General features: G+C 39.2%; 1 protein-coding gene across 3 annotated transcripts in view; it reads left to right on the top strand.

The window, feature by feature from the left end:
- Positions 1–25,537, top strand: part of EPHA6 (EPH receptor A6) — an 886,412-nt gene that overhangs the window by 452,716 nt on the left and 408,159 nt on the right. For all 3 annotated transcript variants that reach the window (XM_075854449.1, XM_075854448.1, XM_075854450.1), the window contains 2 exons: positions 226–381; positions 21,158–21,493. In XM_075854449.1, coding sequence (XP_075710564.1) covers positions 226–381; positions 21,158–21,493 — 492 coding nt within the window. The remainder of the gene's footprint in view (positions 1–225; positions 382–21,157; positions 21,494–25,537) is intronic.

Below are 25,537 nucleotides of genomic sequence, written 5' to 3'. Positions count from 1 at the left end.
CTGTCAGTCTAGGAAAACAGACATAATGACGTTCTGCCTGCGAGGATTTACAATCTAATTGTGCAGTCTGAGGTGTGGGGAGATGAAGTGACTTGCCTGCAGTCAGAGGGAGCTTAGACACAGCATCTATGCAGGAATCCTCGCTGTCACAGTAGAATGACAGATGATTTAAATAGTGAAGGCAAAGGAAAATCGTTGACTGGTTTGTCTTGTTTTTTGTTGCAGAGTGTCGGCCTGGATTCTACAAGGCGTTTGCTGGAAATATCAAGTGTTCCAAATGTCCTCCACATAGCTTCACATACGTAGAGGCCACAACGGTCTGCCAGTGTGAAAAAGGCTACTTCAGAGCAGAAAAAGACCCACCAGCCATGGCATGCACAAGTAAGTTGATATTATATATGGGATATCCGCAACCATTATTTTTATTGCTCCAATAGATTTTAAATAAAAATTAAAGGTTATGGACACCTTTGACATGAAAAAAGTTAATTTTACATATGTTAGAGGTTACCTGGTTAAAAAAAAATGTTGCACTAAGTTTCAAGCTGCAATCTCAATTCCTTCATTCTTTTTTAGATATGCAGTTTACAATCTACTGCTACTTTCATTATTTTCTCATGTGGGCATGCCCCTCACATTATAGTATTACATGCTGGATGTGAGGTCTGTGTGTCCAGGATTCTGCTGGCTTCACTAGCTCTCATGTATTTGTACAGCTTTATCCTCTTACTTCTTCCCCCTTTTATAAGAGGGATTTCTTCTCCTTTTTGCTGACACTGACACTAATGCTGAGTAGTGTGTGATTTCCTCTCCCTCCACCTGCCGAGTCTGAGTCTGGGTGTTAGACACCCTGTGTGTTCTCTGAAGCCTGCCCCTACAGACCGATATGTGTGTGCTTTCTGGCATGTACAACCACCCACCCACTTTTCGACTGATATCTTTAACAGTGAGAGAAGGGAGAGCCACCACAGCCAGTAGCATTGTGCTATTGGATCTATGTCAGAATCAGCAGGACAACCAGCTTTGTACAGGAGTTGCAAAAAAAACAAAATGGTAGGAAATTTTTCATGAAGACTATAAAGTTGCTTAATTTTGCATTTAGGAAGCAAATGAACAATACAAATAAATGCAATGTTAAAGTGTTTTTAGTAGTCTTTAAGGTAACTTTGCAAATAGTGTTTATTAAAAATGTTGGTTTGTGTCTGCAGCTCCTATGCAGACCTATATGTCTCCATGGTAACAGACTATAAACAAACACTTGTAGTCTGATCTTGCAGCCATACACATTTCCATCTGTTCCTGACTTCTTGCTAATCTACCAAATGTATGTTATAAAGAAGTAGAGGACAGATGTTAATGAATTTCGTTGACTTACAGTATGGTGGGACATAAAGGCTTCCATCAAATTTCTGTGTAGCTGGATCCAGAATATGTTTTAATATGTTTTAAGGTAGAGCAGCATAATTAAAGTGTATCTCTATTGAGACCTTAAAAAAAAAACTCTTTTATTCACCTCAGTGTGTAAATTCAAGTCACCGGATTTTAGGTCATTAAACTGACGTCATGATGCTGTGAAGCTTGCAAATATCTTTGTAGACATGCCCCTGTTGAAATTGGCCAATTCAGGATTATGTATAAAAAGAAGTTATAAATAAGAGTGTGCAATATGTTAATAGCTTACCCAAAACCATGTGGGCGTTGCTGAAGGGATGAGAAGTAGAGATGAGTGAATTTCCCAAATTTCTTCTGATTCTTTCAAATTGGCTGTCCAATTTGATTTGGTCCCAATTAATTTGCTGCGAATCACAAGTGCCCCCATTGCTCCGTCTGACTCTCTGACTCCAAGTTGGATACAGTCCTAAAAAGACATGAGAGCCAAACAGGGCAATCGGGGCACTTGCGATTCCGTCCCTAAAGTATTTTCCTCTTGTGGTCTCCTGTAGCGATGTGTCCCTGCCAGCCTCCTGAGATTATGTTGTTTTGTCCCATGTGATTGCTTCTGTGACACGTCCCTGGTGGTCTCCTAAGATGGCTGCAGTGGTCACATAGGACAAAAACAACATCATCTTAGGAGGCCGCCAGGGTCACGTTAAGAAAGAAACCAGTTGAGTATGTTTTTTGTTTTTTTTGTCTGGCCATTGCCCCATATACCCCTGAGCACGCCGCATCTACGGCGAACCGTGTCGGGGGGCATCGTATGCTTTTTTAATTTCATGTTGCTGATCAGCTCAGTATACGTACGGGATGTGATCTGCAGAAGCATCCAGGGAAAAGTATTACCACAGGTCAAGCAGTGAATGCACTGTTTTTTTGTACCGCCTATAACAGGGTCTCACTGAATCAACACTGAGTTATAGGCAATCAATTTTAAAATTTGTCTGTATCTAAAAACAAATGATAAAACTTATGTTTTATTAACGGGATATAAAGCTATACTCTCTAAGTAGATTGGCAAAAGGTTATTTAGTTGCCATTTGACAAATTGTTAGTATTATTAATTATAAATATACCTGCCCCCTACCGGGCTTTTCAAATTCTTGTTTTGTTTTTCTAATCTCCTCTCCTCCCTCTTCCTTTTTGTAATCTTTAAAATTCATGCGTCACGATATCGGCAAACCCAAAGCATTTTAATTTTTTTTTAAAAGTTGGACCAAAGTCGGTTCATTTAGAAATGATTCGTTCAACTCTAATAAGGAGTCACCGTATCCTGGCTATTATCATGTTCATTCTGCCTTGATTGTCATCCCGCTCACCAGAGCTAGTGAAGACTTCACACGCCCAGCGAAACGTCATTCAAGGCAAAATGGGTGTGATAAAAGCCTGGACACGGATCCAGCTAATATTGATTCATCAACTTTGATGTGATCGATATTAGCTGGATCCTGTGCGTTAGAGACACTCAGGACCCTCTCTCAGCGGAGCCATCAGTTCGGCTGAACTGACGGATTTGGCTGAGAGGGAATGATACAGATCCTATGTATACAGGATACATAGAAGCTGTATTTTAAAAACAATTTTTTTTAAAAATAAAAGTCAATTAGAAAAGTGCTTAAAACCAACACATTTGATTTTTTTTAAAATTTTAAAAAATCCTTTCAAAAGGTAAATAGCATTTAAGGAGGTAAAATGGTTGTCTGAAGTTAGAAAAATGTGGCTCCTTTATTCCACAAACTGTGCCACACTTGTCCATAGACCTTTTTAAAAACCTTAAAAGGCATCTTTGTCAACTCCATTGTCAATATAACCACAGGATTTACATTCAGGAGTTGACATCAGCAATTTCAGATTTCAGAGCCCAACAGAGTTAGGCCAGAGTTACACACAATTTTTTTGCAGTTTTTTGCCAAACACAGGAGTGGGAAAAAAATGCATCATTCCTTTACTTCCTTTTATGTCCACTTCTGGCTTTGGCTAAAAAAAAACAAAACCAAAAACTGATTTAAAACTGCATCAAAATTGTGTGTGACCCTAGCCTTACATGGTCCGCTTTATGTCTCGGCTTCATGTCTCCTTGTGAAAGTAGAAAACAAGCGCCGATCGACAAGGCTCGTTTATCAGCGCTTGTTTTCACGGCTCCAAGAGAAGGAGTTAGCTGTAGGTGGCTGATCGACAGTCTATCAGTCCATCTTCAACTGCCATGGCTTTCTTGTGGAAGCCAGAAAATGCCAACAGCAAATAAGTGCTTAGCCCAATGTTTCTACCCCTCACTCTAGCTATCTATTGTAGTTTCAGTGGCCTGCCCTCTTAGTGGCATATGTTGGCATATGTTGACTTTACCTATGTGGCTGCTTCTCCTGATGGCGAGCTAGCAGGCCTCCTATTTTACTGGCACCCGACAGCATTACTTCCTTTACTACCATCATGGTGGCCCTGAGGAAAGCTGCATGACAGCCTCCGGTTTAAACCCCAAGGTGAGGAAAAGCAGATATAGCTGACAAATGGTTGAATATCATTTTTAACAACTTGACAGAAGACTCAAGAACTTATATGTGCAGATTTCTATTTTATTTTTGGTTCACATTTTCTTTAAGGTGTAAAGTTTTGTTCTTCTGAGGCAATCTGGCACAGACTAAAATCAATAGATTATTTTAATTTCAAATACCTTGAGCTCAATAAAGTTCCAAAAACATTTGCATATACCGTAATTTTGAGCATGTTTGATTCTAATGCTGACTGTATTCGTATTATTGTAAGTCTTACATTTCTTTAGCGTAGCTGATAAAAGAATGATAAACGTGAATCTAAGAACGACACTGTGTTATGTGGAAGCTTCAAAGTCAAATAGAAAACCTGTTATCTAATTGACTACGGTATGGATATTAGATGATTGATGAAGCTCTGTAAGATCTAATACTACAAAGAATACAATGCTGAAGAAATCACAGGAGGCTTTGTGGAAAAGCGTCTACACATGGGTTAGAGGTACCAGGCTATTCCTCTGTGGATCGTCATCTGTGCATAATTTATAAATGATAACAAAGTAATCAGGCCATATTCCTAAACAGCCCAGTGACACTTATATAGTTAAATCTGAGGATTATAATTAATTGTCCCTCTTTGTTCCAAGTTCTAAATCTTACTAAATGATTCACTGGTTGTCATTACAGCTTAATATTTGCATGAAATCACAGTTTAGCCAGCATAATTTAATGGCAATTAAAAAGCTATTTAATCGTCATGCAAATTGGCATAAGGGTCCTTCAGTAAAGAGGGTGGATTTTTTTCAGTATTGTAGTTAAGTGTCTTTTTTTTCTTGCAGGGCCCATAGTGTAATTGATAATATTCTGGTTATTCAAAGAACTTGATTTTTTTGCAATAATTAGTGCATAGGAAGAAAAACAAGGAATGGAATAACTTGTCCTACGAGGTTTTAATTGCAACAAGTCATTATTTATATTGAATTTTAAAAAAAATTAGAAATTATTGTTAACTATTTCCAAAGCAGAAATTGGAGGTGAACAAGTATTTTCTTCTACCTATAAAATAAATAGTTGATGCTACCAACCAGATTTTAAAATGTCCAAAGAGGGAAGCAGGCTAAGGGCTTGTCTATACGTAACGGATTTGCTGCATAAAATGTCCGCAGCATGTACGCATCTACTAGCAGACAATCCACTGCAGAAAATCCGCACCATTACATGAGTTTTTACTGCAGACAATAGTGCCGATTTTTGGTGCGTTTTTTTGGTGCGTTTTTTTCATGAGCTGAGTGATGGTGATATTTCTTCTTCATGTGATGTCATTTCCACCCCCTGTAAGAAATTCAGCAGCGTTTCTGTAGCAAATTACTAAGTACATTAGAAAAATGTAAGAAATCAGTCCACTGTCCGCAGAAATAATTGACATGCTGCGGAACTAAAATTACGCACAGCTGGTAAATTTCTGGATTTAATTTTTCCGCAGCGTGTGGATGACATTTGTTAAATCATACCCACTTTGATGCTACTGTATTCCACTGCGTATTTTCCGTCCGCAATCCTGAACGGAAAATACGCAGCAATTCCGTTACGTGTAGACAAGTCCTAAGGTACCACAACGACTTTTGTTTGCAGAGATTTCCTTGTATTCTCCATGAAATAAGAATTCTGAAACATATTTTCTTAGAACTCTGCATTGTGCCGTTCCTCTGTTATTTCTCATATACATATTTTTTTTTATTTTTATAAATTCTCTTTTATTAAATGTTTTGACATACAATGAAAAATAAGAACTGACAACCAATGTAATAAAAATCTCACAATACAGTGAAGTTACACAAATCAGATAACAGTATACATATCGTCTGAGAGCATATGGGAGAAATCCCCAACACATCAGCATAAGAATAAAATAATAATCAAGTTCAAAGACGTGCTAAATATGGAGTGGAAACTTGCCACCAGGACCCCCTCCAAATTATCTCATCTAAACATAGTTATCCAGATAATATAATACACCGAAAGAAGATCAAATAATAATGACCTAATGAAATAATGAAATAAAATGAAATAAAATGAAATAAAATAAAAGCATAAACACAGAATAAGAAACACATCCTCCCAGGTGGTGGGGAAGTATTGAGTATAAGCAATTTGTGACGCCCCATAACACATCCAAAATCATAAGGAAAATAAAATCAAAATAGTTACCTATCCCTTGAGTATTATATACTAAACATAGGAAGGTCCTCATTAAATATGAATACCACTAACTATTCCCCTAGGAAGAAACTACAATCTCCCTACCGCCACAACTAGGTAATTGCTCTAGATATTGTTTCCAAGGTTGCCATACCTTAACAAAGCTATCCCTTGTGAAAGGGTTCCAGCCTACCAACTCCTCCAGTCTATAAAGTTGACGCATTTTAGAACACCATAACTCTATCGTAGGTGGGTCCGCTTTCCTCCAGTACAAAGGAATGAAAAGTTTTGCAGTGGATATCATGAAAGTAATCAAGTTCTTGTTTGAGGGCACAAAATCTTTCTTTGGTAGCCACAACAATATCAGTTCCGGAGACAGCAGGATATTACTGTCTGTAAGGGTATGTGCACACACACTAATTACGTCCGTAATTGACGGACGTATTTCGGCCGCAAGTCCCGGACCGAACACAGTGCAAGGAGCCGGGCTCCTAGCATCATACTTATATACGATGCTAGGAGTCCCTGCCTCGCTGCAGGACAACTGTCCCGTACTGAAACCATGATTACAGTACGGGACAGTTGTCCTGCAGCGAGGCAGGGACTCCTAGCATCGTACATAAGTATGATGCTAGGAGCCCGGCTCCCTGCACTGAGTTCGGTCCGGGACTTGCGGCCGAAATACGTCCGTCAATTACGGACGTAATTAGTGTGTGTGCACATACCCTAATACTGCCAATAGCCCTTTCCACCTGCTTCCAGAAATTCTTAACTTTAGGGAAAAACCACCATATGTGAGAAAGCGTCCCCGTCATCTCCAACAGACATCCGTACCAGCAAGATGTATTTTATAAAGATAAGCGGGTGTACGATTCCACCTCGTAACTAATTTATACGAGTTTTCCTGGTACCTCACACATTTAGAGAACCCAATCGAATGAGATAGTACAAAATCAATCTCTTTTTGCGATAGAGTAATACCTAACTCACATTCCAACTCTCTAATGAAGTATGGTCTAGATGGAGCCTGTTGTAGGAGGAGACCTGACTGTATCTTAGACAGAGATCTAGATGGATGATTGGGTAGAAGAGAATAATTTTCTAGCCACGTGGGATCAGGGTACGAGACTGGTCTAGCAGACAGAAATTTACGGCATACTGAGTTAAAATGGAATCTATGTAGAAAAGATACATTAACAATAGAAGGAGTTGGAGAACTTTCCCGAAGTTGGGCCATAAGAGCATCTAGATCAGGTGAATCTGGAGAAACGATTATCTCAGCCACCTTATAAGTTTTAAGTACCTGCCATATCGAAGAACAAACATTTTGCGCATTATTAACAAAATGCGGAAATACAGCCAATGGAGCCAGTGAAGAGAGACCTCCACTGGACATGGCCAGAGCACCCGATCTCTGACATACCTTAAGCATCCCTCGAGTTAGAACGCTAATCAAAACCTTCTTCGAAGGTAACGGTAATTTCACCCATAGCAAGTGAGATAAATCCTCTGAGAGGAGCGCTCTTTCCATGTCCAAATAAAGAGCCTCTAAAGACATATTGGCTAATTGTGACCAACGAGATAATTGGACCGCTTCATAATATGTCCTTAAGTCAGGTAATGCCATCCCACCTTGCGTTTTTTTAAATGTAAGGAGCCGATAAGCCAATCGGGAATGTTTCCCATTCCATAAGAATTTAATGAAAATACTTTTAAAACTATTGAAAAAACTAGATGGAAGCTCAATAGGAAGACTCTGCATCGTGTAAAGGATCTGCGGGAGCACATCAGTAGCAAGTAAATTCTTTTGTCCTATCCATGAGACATAAGGGATTTTTAATTAGGAAAGAAATGTATTGGATTTCGACACAAGAGGCTTAAAATAAAGTGAAAAAAGTTGGGACATATCAGCTAAAATCATTATTCCCAAATATTTAATAGCATTTGAAGGCCACCTAAAAGGAGAAATAAATTTCAAAGCTGAAAGCTGAGCAACAGGTAAATTAACACCTAGAGCCTCTGATTTATCATAGTTTATTTTGAAATTAGAAATCTTTCCAAAATTATTAAAGACATCTATTATCAATGGAAAAGCTACAAGAGGATTCGTGACCATCAATAACAGATCCGCAAAGGCTGCCAATTTATGAGTACGATTCCCCATCCGTAGACCTCCAATATCATCGGTCTGTCGAAGTATCGCAAGGTAGTGTCTCCATCACCATACAAAATAGAGATGGAGACAGAGGGCAACCTTGGCGGGTCCCATTTGTTATAGAAAAGTAGTCTGACAAAGAGCCATTCACTTGAATTCTAGTGGACGGGGAAGCATACAAAGAAAATATGGCATTCATAAACAGAGGAGGAAAGTTAAATTTAAGTAAGGTAGCTCTCATGTACTCCCAACAGACCCTATCGAAAGCTTTCTCTGCATCCGTACTGAGAAGGACCATAGAGGGCCCCCGGCGCCCCACTTTACAAATAGCATGCAAAACCCTACTAACATTGTGCCTACCCTCCCGTCCCTTCACAAATCCCACCTGCTCCTCATTTATTATTTTAGGCAATAAGGGTTGAATGCGAAGAGACAACATTTTTGCCCACCACTTCACATCACAGTTCAAGAGCGAAATAGGCCAGTAACTCCCGCAACATTCTGGGTCCTTCCCTTCCATAGGAAGAATAGTTATAAAAGCTTCCATTGCTTGCTTAGGGAAGGAAGAACCCTCAAGTAAAGAATTACATACCTCCACAAACTTCGGTATCAATTGCTGACTACATTTTTTATAAAATGAGATAGGGAGACCATCAGGACCCGGGCTCTTCCCAGACGGAATTGAATGCAATACTTTCTCTACTTCCTCTTTAGTGTTAGGCGCCAAGAGCACTCCACAATCCAACTCAGAAAGGCCAGGTACCGTAATAGAATCCAAGAATCTATCCATTTTCTCTCTCTTCTCATGAGGTAGCAACACAGGCCCTTCCACTGAGCCACCCAAATTGTATAGGGAGGAATAAAAGGATTGAAAAGCTTTAGCTATAAGCGGAGTAGCAGTCACTCGTACCCCTTTTTCATCTTTAATAGCCTCTATAAATGTTTTGGATTGTTTTTGTCTAATCAGCCGGGTCATCAATTTAGAGCCTTTATCTCCATGAAGGTACATGTGACTACGGGCAGCCAAAAAAGCTTTAGCCGCTTTAACATTCAAATGATCCTTAAGTTCCTGTCTTAACTTACAAAGCTCACGATAATCCTCAACCAAGCTAGAATTTTTATGCGAAATTTCCAATTGAGATATTTTTTGAAGCAAGTCAAGGATTTGGCCATTCCTTTGTTTCCCCCTCATGAAAGCTTTTTGCGTCTCCCAGAGAATGGGCCTAGAGATTTGTGGAGTATCATTAAATCTAAAGAATTCTTCTAGTTTAAGGGCAAGAGCATGACTATGCTCCCTATTTGCAATACTGGTATAATTCAATCCCCAGGTCCATTCCCGTCGGGGCAAATTAAACAATTCTAAGGAAAGAGAGATCGGAGCATGGTCCGAGACTGTAATATTACCTATGTCAGAATGAAGCAATGAAGGAATAAGGATCATAGGAATAAATATGTAGTCAGTCCTATGATAGGTTCCATGAGGAGGAGAATAAAAAGTATAATCTTTCAGTGAAGGATTCCTAATTCCATGAATCTACAATCCCCAATTGTGACAGAAGAAGTTTAAGTTGACGCATAGCAGAAGTAGACACAGGAGTAGTAGAGGAAGTAGAATCTAAAGGGAGATCCATGAAAACATTAAGGTCTCCCCCAAAAACAAGATACCCTTCACTAAAGGTTTTAAGGGAATAAAGAGTTTTACGCAACCATGACAGTTGTCCAACATTAAGTGCATATACAGTTGCTAACGTAAACTTAATGTTGGAGATGTGGCCCTTCAAGAATACGTATCTTCCCATGGGGTCAAGCAAAGAAGCATCCACTTTAAAGGGTGTGTCCTTATGAATGGCAATAGAGACCCCCCTTGACCTAGAGGAATAAGTACTATGGAACCATTGGGTATATGGTTGTTTAGACAGATTTGGAAGATGTGTAGGACGGAAATGGGTTTCCTGCAGCATTAATATATCAGGAGTAGTAAACTTTAATGAATTAAATATACGAGATCTCTTTTGGGGAGAATTCAACCCCTTCACGTTGAAGAAGCATATGCGTAATCTACCCATGGGAATTTATATAAAGGACCATCAGGACAGCAAGGGAGTATACAAAAAACCACCACCTGAGAGACAAAACAAAATAGACAATAAAACACATAATAACAAAAAATAATAATAAATTATATCAAAGTGAAACCTCAATATCATCCCGAAAATAGGAGGTGCATCTGAGATGCTAAAAAGCAAAGCATCCAAAAAAGCATCCAAAAAAATCCCCTGCCATGTTATACAAAACATCGAACCGATTCTTCAAAACTCAAAATAATTAAACTGTATACTAATCTGTATACTAATACTTAACTTAATCACCTCAATGATATATAAGTGGATGGGGTGAAACATGTATAGAGGGTATTACAAACCATAGTATGATAATAAAGCACAAAGCAAAATCGACTGTCTAATGCATTGTCTGACACACACTAAAGACCTGGGAGGTTACATAAAGAAAGGATAACAGAACAAGAAAATTATCCACCATCCCACTTAATAGAAATCCTCACACATCCATTAATAAAACATTATCAAACCCTCCTCCAACCTACCAAGGTGAGTTTACATTCACGTACTGGGTTTAAATAAGGTTAAATCAAATGCCCCATCATATACAAGCAACAACAACAATATGTGAAGAAGCCAAGAAATAAACCACTCAAAGACATCCAAAGACATCAATCAAGTGTCCTCAGCCAAACGCGTCTTCTTGCCTCTCGGAGACTTGGGCTTGGATGAAGAATGCCAAGGTTCCTGCAAAGGTGGCAATGATAGATCCAACGACACCGGCATCCATGACGGAATCTTCATAGGATCAATCCCTAGCTTGCTCCAGGCGTTATCCAGATCCCCAGGAGTGCGAATGGTGATTTGTCGACCATCTTTCATGGTAGCGAGACCAAAGGGGTAAAGCCATCGGACAGGTAACTTCTTAGCCCTTAGAGCTTCTGTAACCGGCTTCAGAATACGGTGTTTGGCCAAAGTGCTCGCCGCCAGGTCTTGGAAAAGTAAGATCTTAGTCCCTTCATACAAAACTTCCTGAGCATCTCTCGCTGCCCGTAAAATGGCCGCCGTGTGGACATAGCTAAGAATCCCACAAATGACGTCACGTGGTGGTTCACCGACACCAGGTCTGGGTCGAAGGGCTCGGTGTACCCTTTCCACAGTTATAGATATAGCTAGCTCAGCCCCCAACAACGAGCCAAAAATAGCATCCACAGCAGCAGGTAAGGCATCATGATCGACCGACTCCGGAATTCTTCTTAACCGGACATTCCTCCGTCTACTGCGATTTTCAAATGAATTTGATGAGCAGAAAACTCTTTATGAACAGAAGCACCATATTTTGAAGTAGTAATGTGAGCTTCTTCCAGCGCCATTACTCTGTGGCCAATATGATGCATGTCAGATTTAATATCTGATGAATCTTTCATCACTGGCATGAGTGCCTGCAATAATGTTTTCTTCAAATAAGCCCTGGATATCGGTACAGAGTCATCATCTCCAGCCGAATCAGAAGGCGCACAAGAACTGTCTAATTCCTCCGCCTGTTCACAGTGCGAGGACGCCGGCGCCATCTTAGATCTACCCTCCGAAGAAGAAGGCAGCTTTTTCCCAAAGTATTTATCCATGTCGGACGACTGTTTATGGGATCTGGGGGTACATGCAAGGTCCTTAGTCTTGTCCCATCCAGTCTTTACCATGTTAGCGAAATAGTGAGGCAATGACCCGAAGAATCAGTGGATGTAGTGTGGAGTGCCGGGATTACACGTCCATCACCAAGAGTGGCAAGCTCCGCCCCTCATATACATTTTTCACTAAATTGACAACTGAGTGTTACCACTGCCCTGGTCAAAGGGGCGTGTCCCTACACAGTGTCACTGAGTCAGCACTGATTGGACATTGTCATTCTGCGTAGGAACACACCCCCAACTGGTAACACCCAGTTGTCAATTTATACATATGTTTCTAGGAGGAATAATAGAGGAACGGCCCAATGTAGAGTTCTAAGAAAAGATGTTCCAGAATTGTTATTTCAAGAGGAATATAATTAGTTACTAAAACAGACATGGCAGAAGGGGTGACAGGTTCTCTTTAACAACCTATAAGATACTTATTAGCGTGGTGACACTTTATTAGTAGTAACACTTGCTTTCTGGGAGAAAACCATTTAAGACCAAGTGGTCGCGTGATGTTCTATTCCATTTGCAACACAATACACTGTCCCCCACCTCAACACAGGCTTGTGTTACATCCCTCCCACTCAGGCAACTGGAAGCATGAGTAGATGATGCTGCTTTAAACAAGAGGGAAATGTGCAGTAATAAAAAAATATATCTGTATATTGACAGGGGGCATCTTTGGGGAAGATGTTATTTAGAAAGCAAAAAGGCTAGAGGGTCTCATTTCAATTTATCCTATGTTGTTCCCAGCTCTATGTATTATTATTTATGGAATCATAAGTCTGAAAATAGTGCAGGGTACCTGGGAAATTCATAATGCCTTGTAATTGTCCTGAGTTCCCATTAGCAAGTAATAGAGTGCAAGTTTTCAGTGTGTAGTTTACATATTAGTGACAAGCTATAGACCAGGGGTAAAAGTCTTGACTTTCTCAGCTGTCAGATATTTATGGCATATCCTGTAGATATGGGAATACTCCTTTATGCATTCAAAGTTTTATTGCGGCCTCTTGAAGTAGCACAATCTGCCAATCCGGCCCTCAGACTAAAAAAGGCTGTGCACCCCTGCTATAGACTATAAAATTTATTTTGCCAAATTCACTGCTGGCTCAAAAGCCAATAGTGAATTTTAAATTTTCGACTTTTCGAGCTATTACAAATTGGTCTGCCTTTTTGAGTAATTTGTAATAGCTATTACAGAGCATCTCTCTAACTGTATGATTCAATACATGGACAGTCCATTAAAGGGGTTGTCTCATGAAGATAACCCTTGTCCAAATGCTTTATTAGGGCATATGGACATAATAAAGGGTTGTTACCCGTCGGTTTCCCCCTCTATGAACCAGAACCAAGAGAGATCCTCTGCAAGAGCGGCTACCACTCTAGAGGACTATGTATTAAATAGATAGTCATTCATCTGAATGGCCACCATGTAATAATACATTTCCAGATGGTTGTAATGTCTGGCTAGCCGTGGCTATCTGGGGATGCCTAAAATGAACGGCTTCAATCTGAAAGGGGTTGTCTCCGGAGAGACAATCTTTAATTTAAATAGGCTCCATTTAAAGGGGTTTTTCAGCCAGTAAAAGTCGATGGCCTATCCTCAGTATAGGCTATCAATAGCTGATGGGTCAGGGTCTGACTCACAGGACCCCTGACGATCAGCTGTTTTGAAAGGGGGGCGCTGCTTCCCCTTAATTTCTACTTGCTCACTGTGAATCTTCGACACACATTTAGCGGTGATTCACAGTACTGCAGCCTTCTTCTCCCATTGAAGTTCATGTCTACTGGTGGTGGCGAACAGTAGAATTGAACACTTGCTTCCAAATTTCCCCAGAAATAACAGCTCATTGCTGGGAGTCCGAGCAGCAGGACACCCTGTGATCAGCTTATTCTTGGCATAAAAGATATGCAAAGTGAACAATCCCTTTAATCACTATTACTATCATTACTAATAATAAAAAGACATTAGGAAGATGCGGTTTATACAACATTTTATGCGTATCAGGACCAGCTGATGAGACATCTTCTGTTGTAGTAAGAGATTTATAATCCTGTTTTAGAACATTACAATAGTTTTCTATATTCTTGTAGCTGAAACAACCCTGCTATTAGATTCTTGATGAAAACTCCCAGTTCTAGTGGCCATGGCCTGTCAGACAGAGTTAGATAATCGATGTTTTGTGCACAAGAAAAAAGACAGCGTAATATAAACATCTGGAAATATCATTATATAGGTTTCATCTACAGAAGAGCAAATATTTTGACATTTCTGTTGGACAAAGTAAGGTGTTAGCTGCCAAGAAACAAATATTGCAGTCAGGAATTCAATTTGTATGTCCTTTTTCCATCATGAGCTGAATAAACAAGTACACAATGTTTTAGGAAGAAATCCTTTATGCTTTTTTATATATATTTCTACTGCATGAACAGGTTTCTTAAAGATTACAGTAGTATACCTACATGAAGAACACCACGAAAGAAGTTCCCCCGATACATTTATTGTAGTCACAAATCTGACTTATAACATAATAAATTATGGGGAAAGACGCATGGTAATAACGGTGAACCCGCTGATTAGTAACAAAAACCTATAGTTCAGAGTCTGACACACCAAAATAACTTTAAAATAGAAATTTTATTGAATACATCTAAAAAATGCCACAAAAGTTAAAACAGAGATGATATCCACAGTACAGAAAGACAACCAGATTGATTGTATATAATAATTCCAGATATATGGGTAAAGGGCAACACTGTTCAAATACAGGAATACATCCACAATGGGTTACAATTGTGTAAAGTAATATACATATTCTGATACATTTACCAGCAAAATAGGCTATTCAGCAAACAGGGCAAATCTCCCACGTATGTATCTCTCTCACATCTTTAAAGTATAAATTAAGTAAACATCAATGAATGAGTGTACACAAGTATAAATACCCCTGAATAAAGCCAGATGCAAAAATCAGTAGAAAAAAACAGTAGAAATACTAGTACCATGCACAAGTAAAATACATGGCTCTATTTAAACAGACACATAAAATAGGAGCAGGGCAATAGCTGTAATGTCCGCCCCATTTGCAGACACTCAAACACCCATTACGTAGAATGTGATAGAAAGAAACTTTTTGCTGGAACACAGGTATATGCTGGAAGCGGAGTTCATACCCATAGTAACAGGTCACCGTCTCTGGTGTCAACCCTGGTGTCAACGGTGACCTGTTACTATGGGTATGAACTCCGCTTCCAGCATATACCTGTGTTCCAGCAAAAAGTTTCTTTCTATCACATTCTACCTAATGGGTGTTTGAGTGTCTGCAAATGGGGCGGACATTACAGCTATTGCCCTGCTCCTATTTCATGTGTCTGTTTAAATAGAGCCATGTATTTTACTTGTGCATGGTACTAGTATTTCTACTGTTTTTTTCTACTGATTTTTGCATCTGGCTTTATTCAGGGGTATTTATACTTGTGTACACTCATTCATTGATGTTTACTTAATTTATACTTTAAAGATGTGAGAGAGATACATACGTGGGAGATTTGCCCTGTTTGCTGAATAGCCTATTTTGCTGGTTAATGTATCAGAATATGTATATTACTTTACACAATTGTAACCCATTGTGGATGTATTCCTGTATTTGAACAGTGTTGCCCTTTACCCATATATCTGGAATTATTATATACAATCAATCTGGTTGTCTTTCTGTACTGTGGATATCATCTCTGTTTTAACTTTTGTGGCATTTTTTAGATGTATTCAATAAAATTTCTATTTTAAAGTTATTTTGGTGTGTCAGACTCTGAACTATAGGTTTTTGTTCTTAAAGATTACATTTACCTTCACCATCGTTTTACAGTTTACATATGGATGAGACCTACATAAAAATGTGTGTAACTTTGTATATACATCACATTACTTCTCTCCTATTGGTCCCGAGTCACAGCCTGTGTTTGGTTCAGTTCAGATTGTGACGTGGATACCGCGCTAAAAAATTACCGAAATCGCCCCCCATTGATCTCAATGGGAGGCAGAGGCATATTTTCATCCCGAGCGGCTTTTGGCCAGTTGCGTGAAAGGAAAGCGGCATGTTTTTCTTACTGTGGTTTCCGTCTTTGACCTCCCACTGAAATCAGTAGTAGGCAGAAAAAAACTGCAGCGTTCATTTCAGAGTGTTCGTCATGGCATTTTTTGCCCGTGGTTCTTGCATTAGATTCAATGGCCGCAGGCAAATAAAGCAGCAAAACACATTCCTGAAGAATTTCTGAGGCAGATTTTTTCTGCCTGCTAAAAAGTGTGAACAAGGCCTTATAGTCCAGAGCTGCATTCCGAATTCTTTTGCTGGCAATTAGAATCAGTTTAGAGAGTCTTCACCTGTGTTACACCTAACAGCTTAACTGAGCCCATATAATGCAATATTCTCTGCTGCATTACATCCTGAAAGAAAGCATTTTTTCTACATGAGATTACTGTACAGTGACTGGTGTAAAGAGGGGTTACGCACTTTGGGCCATTCCTTTTGGTTAGAAGGGTCCTCTGCCTATAGGCTGATCACAGGATGTCCTGGTGATGTTCAGCTTTCAGATGTAATGTATGGGGAAAACCGGCGGCATCACCACCGCAGGGGAAATTAAGCATTACACAGTGAGCATTGCAACCATACAATGCATGGACATGCTTAGTCCTCCGGTGCAATAGAGGGTCTTTGTAACTACTCTGGATAATGGTAGACCTCCACCAAGTACCTTTCAGAATTCGCAATACAGCTTTGGACTGCGAGAAATGCTGTATTTTTGGATCAGTACAAGATAAACTCAATTCATGTATTGGTTAGATAAGTATTTAAAAAATAAAAATAAAAAAGTCCTAGTATCTAGTACATTTTAAATGTTTGCTATTTCCTTATTAGAAATATGTTTTTACTCTAAGGTGTTATTAATTTTGCTACATAATTATTCTAGATAAAGGCTTAAGCTGGCATTTGGTGTACTGCATAATTACTTAATCAACACATTTAATTTAGCGTTCCTCTAAATTGCTAATTATTAGATTATATTTAATTAATGAAATAATTTTATCTCACACATCTGATTTGCACTTGATAAACAACAATAAAATGTGCTGCTTCATTTCACAATATGTCATTAGATATAGTAGCTAACAGTTGAAGTGCAGTTGAAGTGTATCTTTGCCTAAATGATAAAAATCATACAGTGAAGGAAATAAGTATTTGATCCCTTGCTGATTTTGTTAGTTTGCCCACTGTTAAAGACATGAACAGTCTAGAATTTTTAGGCTAGGTTAATTTTACCAGTGAGAGATAGATTATATTTAAAAAAAAACTGAAAATCACATTGTCAAAATTATATATATTTATTTGCATTGTGCACAGAGAAATAAGTATTTGATCCCTTTGGCAAACAAAACTTAATACTTGGTGGCAAAAACCTTGTTGGCAAGCACAGCAGTCAGACGTTTTTTTGTAGTTGATGATGAGGTTTGTACACATGTTAGATGGAATTTTGGCCCACTCCTCTTTGCAGATCATCTGTAAATCATTAAGATTTCGAGGCTGTCGCTTGGCAACTCGGCTCTTCAGCTCCCTCCATAAGTTTTAGATGGGATTAAGGTCTGGAGACTGGCTAGGCCACTCCATGACCTTAATGTGCTTCTTTTTGAGCCACTCCTTTGTTGCCTTGGCTGTATGTTTCGGGTCATTGTCGTGCTGGAAGACCCAGCCACGAGCCATTTTTAATGTCCTGGTGGAGGGAAGGAGGTTGTCACTCAGGATTTGACGGTACATGGCTCCATCCATTCTACCATTGATGCGGTGAAATAGTCCTGTGCCCTTAGCAGAGAAACACCCCCAAAACATAATGTTTCCCCCTCTATGCTTGACAGTGGGGACGGTGTTCTTTGGGTCATAGGCAGCATTTCTCTTCCTCCAAACACGGCGAGTTGAGTTAATGCCAAAGAGCTCAATTTTAGTCTCATCTGACCACAGCACCTTCTCCCAATCACTCTCGGAATCATCCAGATGTTCATTTGCAAACTTCAGACGGGCCTGTACATGTGCCTTCATGAGCAGGGGGACCTTGCGGGCACTGCAGGATTTTAATCCATTACGGCGTAATGTGTTACCAATGGTTTTCTTGGTGACTGTGGTCCCAGCTGCCTTGAGATCATTAACAAGTTCCCCCCAAGTAGTTTTCGGCTGAGCTCTCACCTTCCTCAGGATCATGGATACCCCACGAGGTGAGATTTTGCATGGAGCCCCAGATCCATGTCGATTGACAGTCATTTTGTATGTCTTCTATTTTCTTACTATTGCACCAACAGTTGTCTCCTTCTCACCCAGCATCTTACTTATGGTTTTGTAGCCCATTCCAGCCTTGTGCAGGTCTATGATCTTGTCCCTGACATCCTTAGAAAGCACTTTGGTCTTGCCCATGTTGTAGAGGTTAGCGTCAGACTGATTCATTGAGTCTGTGGACAGGAGTCTTTTATACAGGTGACCATGTAAGACAGGTGTCTTTAATGCAGGCACCAAGTTGATTTGGAGCGTGTAACTGGTCTGGAGGAGGCTGAACTCTTAATGGTTGGTAGGGGATCAAATACTTATTTCTCTGTGCACAATGCAAATAAATATATATAATTTTGACTATGTGACTTTCTTTTTTTTTATATATATAATCTATCTCTCACTGGTAAAATTAACATAACCTAAAAATTCTAGACTGCTCATGACTTTGACAGTGGGCAAACTTACAAAATCAGCAAGGGATCAAATACTTATTTCCTTCACTGTATGTAAGATAGATGTTCCTTTGGTACTAGTCTCTGCAGCATTTCACTTGTAAAGCTGTAGTCTGTGCTTCAGAGCTGCTGTTCTATAATTAATCCGAAAAACAATTACAACTATACACAGATATTTTTGTGTCAAAGAGCTGTCTTTGGTCACCCAGTCACCCACCTGCACACAAGCTTACACAGACACTTCACACTTCCCTTGTCTTTCTTTTTTGTTCTCTCTCTCTCTCTCTTTGTTTCTCTTTCTCTCGCTCTCTTTGTTTCTCTTTCTCGTTTTCTCTTTCTCTCATCTTTAAATCCTGAGTCATAATAAGTGGAGACTTCAAAATTTCTCCTAAATCGACACCCTAAATGTGGCCATATATCTTCAAATACTTCTCTTCTCTTCTTTCTTGCTTGCTTTCTTTCTTTCTTTCTTTCTTTCTTTCTTTCTTTTTCTTTCTTTTTCTCTCTCTCTCATCTTTAAATCCTGAGTCATAAGAAGTGGAGACTTCATAATTTCTCCTAAATCGACACCCTAAAGGTGGCCAATCTATGTTCAATAACTGCTATTCCTCCCAATCTCCCCATACACATACACACTCGGTTTCGCTGAGTGTGCAAGTATTCTCAATAGGGAGAGGGGAATAAGTCTACATTTAGACCCTGGGCAGTCTGAAGGTCTGATGAAGGTCTCTTTTGACCGAAAACATTTACCTCTCTTTATTCTGACTTCCCAGCAAAAACACTGCATGATCAATTAATAAATGTACGAATTTTTAATCTAATGGGGGTGCAGAGTATTTTTATACATTGTTCAATAGTAAAGCATGGACCCATGACTTGAGGCTCCTGCTCCTCCTCTGATTCTGACCCATGTCCGTGCCCTTGTATTTATTTCTCTCTTTGTAAATGGTCTGTCCTGGTCTGGTCTGTGGTGGTTTTTAGCTTTAGAGGACCTGAGCAATAAAAGACCTGCACCATTATGTACTTCAATACTACCTGAAGTTGTAGTGCTTCTCCTGCAGGACTCTGTTGGATAAAGTTCACCACATCGGTCTCCACCAGAGTAGGCAGTTACGCCATGGACACCTTTGTAATTATACACTGGTCTAATATCTTTTAATTGTTGCTATGCTATTCATTAGGGAGTCTGATGGGTTTGACCAGTCCGGGACAATATCATTCATATATTTTATGTAGCTTTAGCTTTATGCTAGTGGTCATCATACTGGAAAATAAATCAAACTCCCAACAGTAAAACAATCTTAGGCTTCGTTCACATCTGCGCTAGGGCTCCGTTCTGACGTTCCGTCTGAGCTTTCCGTCGGAACGAAGCCCAAACAGACACAAATGGAAAACATAGGTTTCCGTTTCCATCACCATTGATTTCAATTGTGACGGATCCAGTGCCAATGGTTTCTGTTTGTCTCCGTTGTACAATTGTTCCGTCGTTTTGATGGAATGAATAGTGTAGTCGACTACGGTATTGATTCTGTCAAAACTATGGAACCCTTGCACAACGGAGACAAATGGAAACCATTGACACTGGATCTGTCACCATTGAAATCAATGGTGATGGAAACGGAAAACTATGGTTTCCGTTTGTGTCTGTCAGGATTCCGTTACGACGGAAAGCTCAGACGGAACGGAGCCCTAGCGCAGATGTGAACGAAGCCTTAGGGACGTTAATACTTTTTATAGCCACTGTATATAGGACTTTGAAAATTGGCAACAGGAGAGGATTTTATCCATAAAGTATTTGAGCAGCACTGAAAGAATTTCCGTACACCTGCCTTATACATGCCTGAACCAAACGTTACTCTCAAGCATTGGGGAGCTGATACTTTTCTTTTCGTTTTCACAGCACTAAAAGAAGCATTTCTGTTTACAGCGAGCTGTGTCACGAATATCCTCCTTGCAGAATAGCAACACTTTTTTTATTGCAGTTTACTGTAAAGAAAGAAGCACCATTTGCACAGGACCTTTGATGTCCTCTCTCTGTAGCATTGGATTTATTTAGTGTTGCTTGCCTTGGCTAGCTTTCAGTTGCAAAATAGATGAGATGTTAAAAAAGAGACATGAATTTTTAACACATTTTAAATTAAATCATTAGATTTCTCGAGCTAAATGCAATTTCATAGGGGTCTGAAGTAAGTGCTCTTGGCAGTGCTTGCGATGTCCCAGTAGGGGGCTGATTACTAACTAAGACTTGATTATTGGAGGAATGATTGCTTCATATACTACAACTGGGAAATCAAAGTATGTGCCCAAAATAAAAGAGCTTGAAGGTGGGATGTCACCCAGATTGTATTCATTTGTTATATTCTCTATTGTTTATTTTTGGCTTTCAGAACCACCTTCAGCTCCAAGAAATGTCAATTTTAACTTGAATGAAACTGCTCTGTGTCTAGAGTGGAGTCCGCCGTTTGACACCGGAGGCAGGAAGGACCTCATCTACAATGTTATTTGCAAGAAATGCGGATCAGATCCCAACCAATGTGAACTTTGTGGAGGAGGAATTCGCTTTGTACCTCGACATTCGGGATTGGTTAACTCCTCCGTCACGATCCTGGACTTTTTATCTCATGTCAACTACACTTTCGATATTGAGGTAGTCAACGGGGTCTCGGAACTCAGCTTATCTCCCAGACAATATAGTTCAATCACCATCACCACAGATCAAGAAGGTAGGTTTGAATTTATTTATTTTTAAAAAAAAGTTATTTTGAATATGAGATGTCAGGGGAAATGGGAACTAAAGTGAAATACACATTGCTTTTTATTGAAAACAATTTTGAGTACTTTCCAAGAGCTTTTCAAGAGCTGAGGATAGTAAAAAAAAAATCTTTGGGTAAAAAAAAAAATCTCAAATTGTCTTCCATCGCTTTTTTAATTTTAGTTTGTACTAGAGTTAGTGGAATTTATTTACTGTGTTTGAAATTAACAGCAAATCAATAGGATTCACATCTTAGAGAATCAGTGACAAAGAGAATTTTGAAATATTTGTCAGTCTGTAGAAGATGAAAGAATTGATTTGTCAAATTCACGTTTTATGGTAATTTTAGATGAACCAAGTCCTGTAGAACCAAAGGAGAAGAAAACTTTTTTTTTTTATATATACTTTGTGCCAGATTTGTAGTACACCAAATGGTCACAACCCCCACTGCCCATGTAAACGTAACAGTGGAACTTAAAGGTGTTATCCTACATACCCTTTTACTTCTTAAACTAACGGAATCCAATGTGTAATGGTAAAGAAACATGTTAATAAATATATTGTATTGAAATTAGCCTTTTTTTTTTACAATTATTTATTTCCAATTGTATTCTCGGGTCTGTAGCTAACTGGTGTGTGGGCAGCAGCACCGCCCTATCTGACCATCAACGAGCCTTCTTTAACAATAAATCTCCTCGCTGCTGTTCTTTTATTTCCGCTCCCAGAAGCCGCAGTTTGGCACATTAGTCTCACTTCACTTCATAATAATTTGTCCCTGACAAGACTATCAAAATGCACCCATGCGGGTTCTTCTGTGCTTATGAAAAGAAGAAAATGCCACTGCTCAAGCTCGACTTCTTCCATGAAAGAGAAGACACTGAGGATTATGTGATAGCCTGCTCACTAGCAGGGATCCCTAGACTCCACTGAGGATGAGGGGAATGAGCAGAAACACGGTGCATGCGTGTTCGCCATTCCATTGCGAGGAAGGTGAACGCACCATCAGGGGCTGAGAAGGGACGCAAGGGGGCGCTATTGTAAGGCAGGAAGTACTATAGCTCCGCAGAGAACTCCACAGGGTTTTAATTCAAAAGATGCTTAGAATGAAGTGTTTTATCTGACCATTAATAACAGAAGCCACGATGTAGTGCCAGATCCATTGTTTGACGGATACAACCAGCGCCCATAGGGCCCTATACATGGAGCGCTATTCTTTCCTTTAAATTTCATGGAATTTGCGAAGGAGCTTCCAAAGCAAATATGAATGGAGTCAAAGCTGGCTATACATTAGTGATTTTAGATGATAAAGCGATGAACGACTAGTCTTTTTTTTTTTGTTATGAACGACATTGCCATTCTTTACAGCAACAAAACGCAGATATCTCTCTGCAAAGGTCTGTGCATAGGTAGCACAAGAAAATATTAATAAGGTGACAACTATAGTGGCGCATGCATATTGTTGACTATCTCTTACTCATTGTGGCAATTGCTACACCCAAGCAGTGACCAAAAATATCTAATGTGTTGGATTGTGTTTTTGTCAGCAAAAGATGGTCTAAGTTTGTCATTTTAGATGAATAAAATCAGCAGTGTATGGCCAGCTTTAGGATTAGGTATTTTTTATCCATAGAAAATACATTTTCAATAAAAAGACAGTTGGCGGCACCAGAATATGTGTTTTTTGTCTTTCCACAATTTCAAAACTGGCCTCATTTGAGTATACTGCGCTTAAGAGTTCTTTAACCAAGCAATAGAAAGAAGGAGAAACCTATCATTAGAGATCAAAAAAATGTTGTCATATAAAAAGTCAATTTTCAAATTCCCAATGAATTGATTTATTTAATCGTAAACTCTGTTTTCTAATTTCAGGTAACATATAGATCATGAATACAGGCTAATAAACATTCAATGTGGCTCTAATGGGCTCTGATAGAGCTGGGCCGTATTATTGTGTCAGAGCCTGGGTCCAACAGTTAAGGCCATATTACTGTATGTTCACACGCATACTAAAAAACATCTGAAAATACGGAGCTGTTTTCAAGGGAAAACAGCTCCTGATTTTCAGAAGTTTTTTTAACAACTCGCGTTTTTCACTGCATTTTTTACAGCCGTTTTCGTAGCTCATTTTCTATACAGTCAATGAAAAATGGCTCCAAAAACGGCTCAAGTAGTGACACACACTTCTTTTTCCCGGGCGTGTTTTTACGCGGCCATTTTTAAAAACGGTCGCGTAAAAAAAGGGCCTGTCAGATAAGAACGCCATTTTTCCCATTGAAATCAATGGGCAGATGTTTGGAGGCGTTCTGCTTCCGATTTTTCACCCATTTACGGCACGTAAAACAGCCGAAAATAAGCCGTGTGAACATACCCTTCCATTGGCCAATGATCAGGCAAACGAGGGATAATATAAACGCTCGTTCCCGATCATTCTCCTGTGTAATCAGGGCAACGATAAGTCCACGTAAGAGCAAACGCTCATTCATCGGCTGATCTGCTCTTTTACGCAGAATTAAAAATCATCATTGTTGGCACCACATCTCCCTGTGTAATCAAGGAGATGCGCTACCGATATGATGAAAAAGAAAATGTATTGGGACGAGTGATCGTTGTAACGTTCGCTTGCCCCTATACATAAGCAATCATTGCTGTGTGTGAAAGGAGCAAACGAGCGCCGATCAACAAGCTGTCTCGTCGGGCCATGTAATAGGACCCTTAATCCCAATACTGAACATCACCCATACACATTAAGATATAAAGCAGGAATCTATAGGGTAATGTGACTGTCTACTTCTTAATATTATTGAGACATGTAAGGCCATCTTTAGTGTATATATCTGTTGCTTCGTCAGATTTATATCTAATTAGAATACCAGATTTCTATTTAGGATATACAGAAGAAGTCACCCCTGACCAGATAGCTGCATTTAGAGAGGACCTGTGAGCTGGAGCGTTGCCACTTTGCACAAATGAAGCCAATTATCAAAGAAGGGATGGTGAAATTACAATAAAGGGAAAGAGAATATAGAAACAGATAAGAAAAGGAAAACCATCTAAAATAATATATGCAAAAATGGTCTTCTCTAATAGACCATTACCTTCTGACCATTGCCCCTGACCCCTGTAGTTACGGGCCCCTGGTCTGTCACATGCATCATATTTTCCATTAAATCGTACATACATACATACATATATATATATGAGGTATCTAATAAAATAGTACAAGCAGAAGATCTATTCAGTCTGCACCTGTTGGGAAAGTGAAGTTAGACCAGTAGGCAATATGTTTAGTATACTTATATGATTCTAACTTGTCCAAAACTTGGCAACCTTGAACATAATGCATGTGCCCAATACATTCCTATTTTATTCACGTCTTACCATTGAACATGCATAGAATTTCTTTAGCAGTTTCTGCAATTGCAGTACCTGGAGCTCCTATATTATTTAATATTCACTTTATGATGACTGTAAATTTATGGCCCGTGTCCAGTGTTCTCTATTGGTATAATTCTTATTTGCATGACATAAGAAGCGGTCACATCAGAGAATATGTTTTCTATGCGGCTAATAACTGGATTTGTGTAGAAAGTGTATGCCCCTATATAGTATATCATTGTGTAATAGATATCAGTATGTATGCCATAAGCGGCACCTGTGATCTGTAAATGCTATTACCCACTAGGTTATTATTGAAACACTCTAACTTATAAAGGCAGTGATTCAGAAAAAACATTATTTATATTGGAGAAATGCTTGTTATGCAAATCACTGATATAATAAAGTGTCTTCATGTCTGAGAGATGGAACTATCTGCAAAAAGCGACAGCAAGCAACAAGATCAAGAGCACAACTAAATATTTAGAGTTTGACTTCAAACTTAAATATGTCTATGTATCCAAAGATGTAGCAGAGCTGAGTTGTTATTTAACATTTATTTTGTTATCTTGGAAAAATAAACCATTGAAACACGGTGTGCGCATTACGGGATACGTCAGAAGAATACAATTGGATAGCA

This window comes from Rhinoderma darwinii, chromosome 2 (assembly GCF_050947455.1).
Source record: "Rhinoderma darwinii isolate aRhiDar2 chromosome 2, aRhiDar2.hap1, whole genome shotgun sequence".
Classification (NCBI taxonomy): Eukaryota; Metazoa; Chordata; class Amphibia; order Anura; family Rhinodermatidae; genus Rhinoderma; species Rhinoderma darwinii.
The sequence above is the reverse complement of the archived record's forward strand: the minus strand, read 5'-3'. Positions and strand labels throughout refer to the sequence as shown.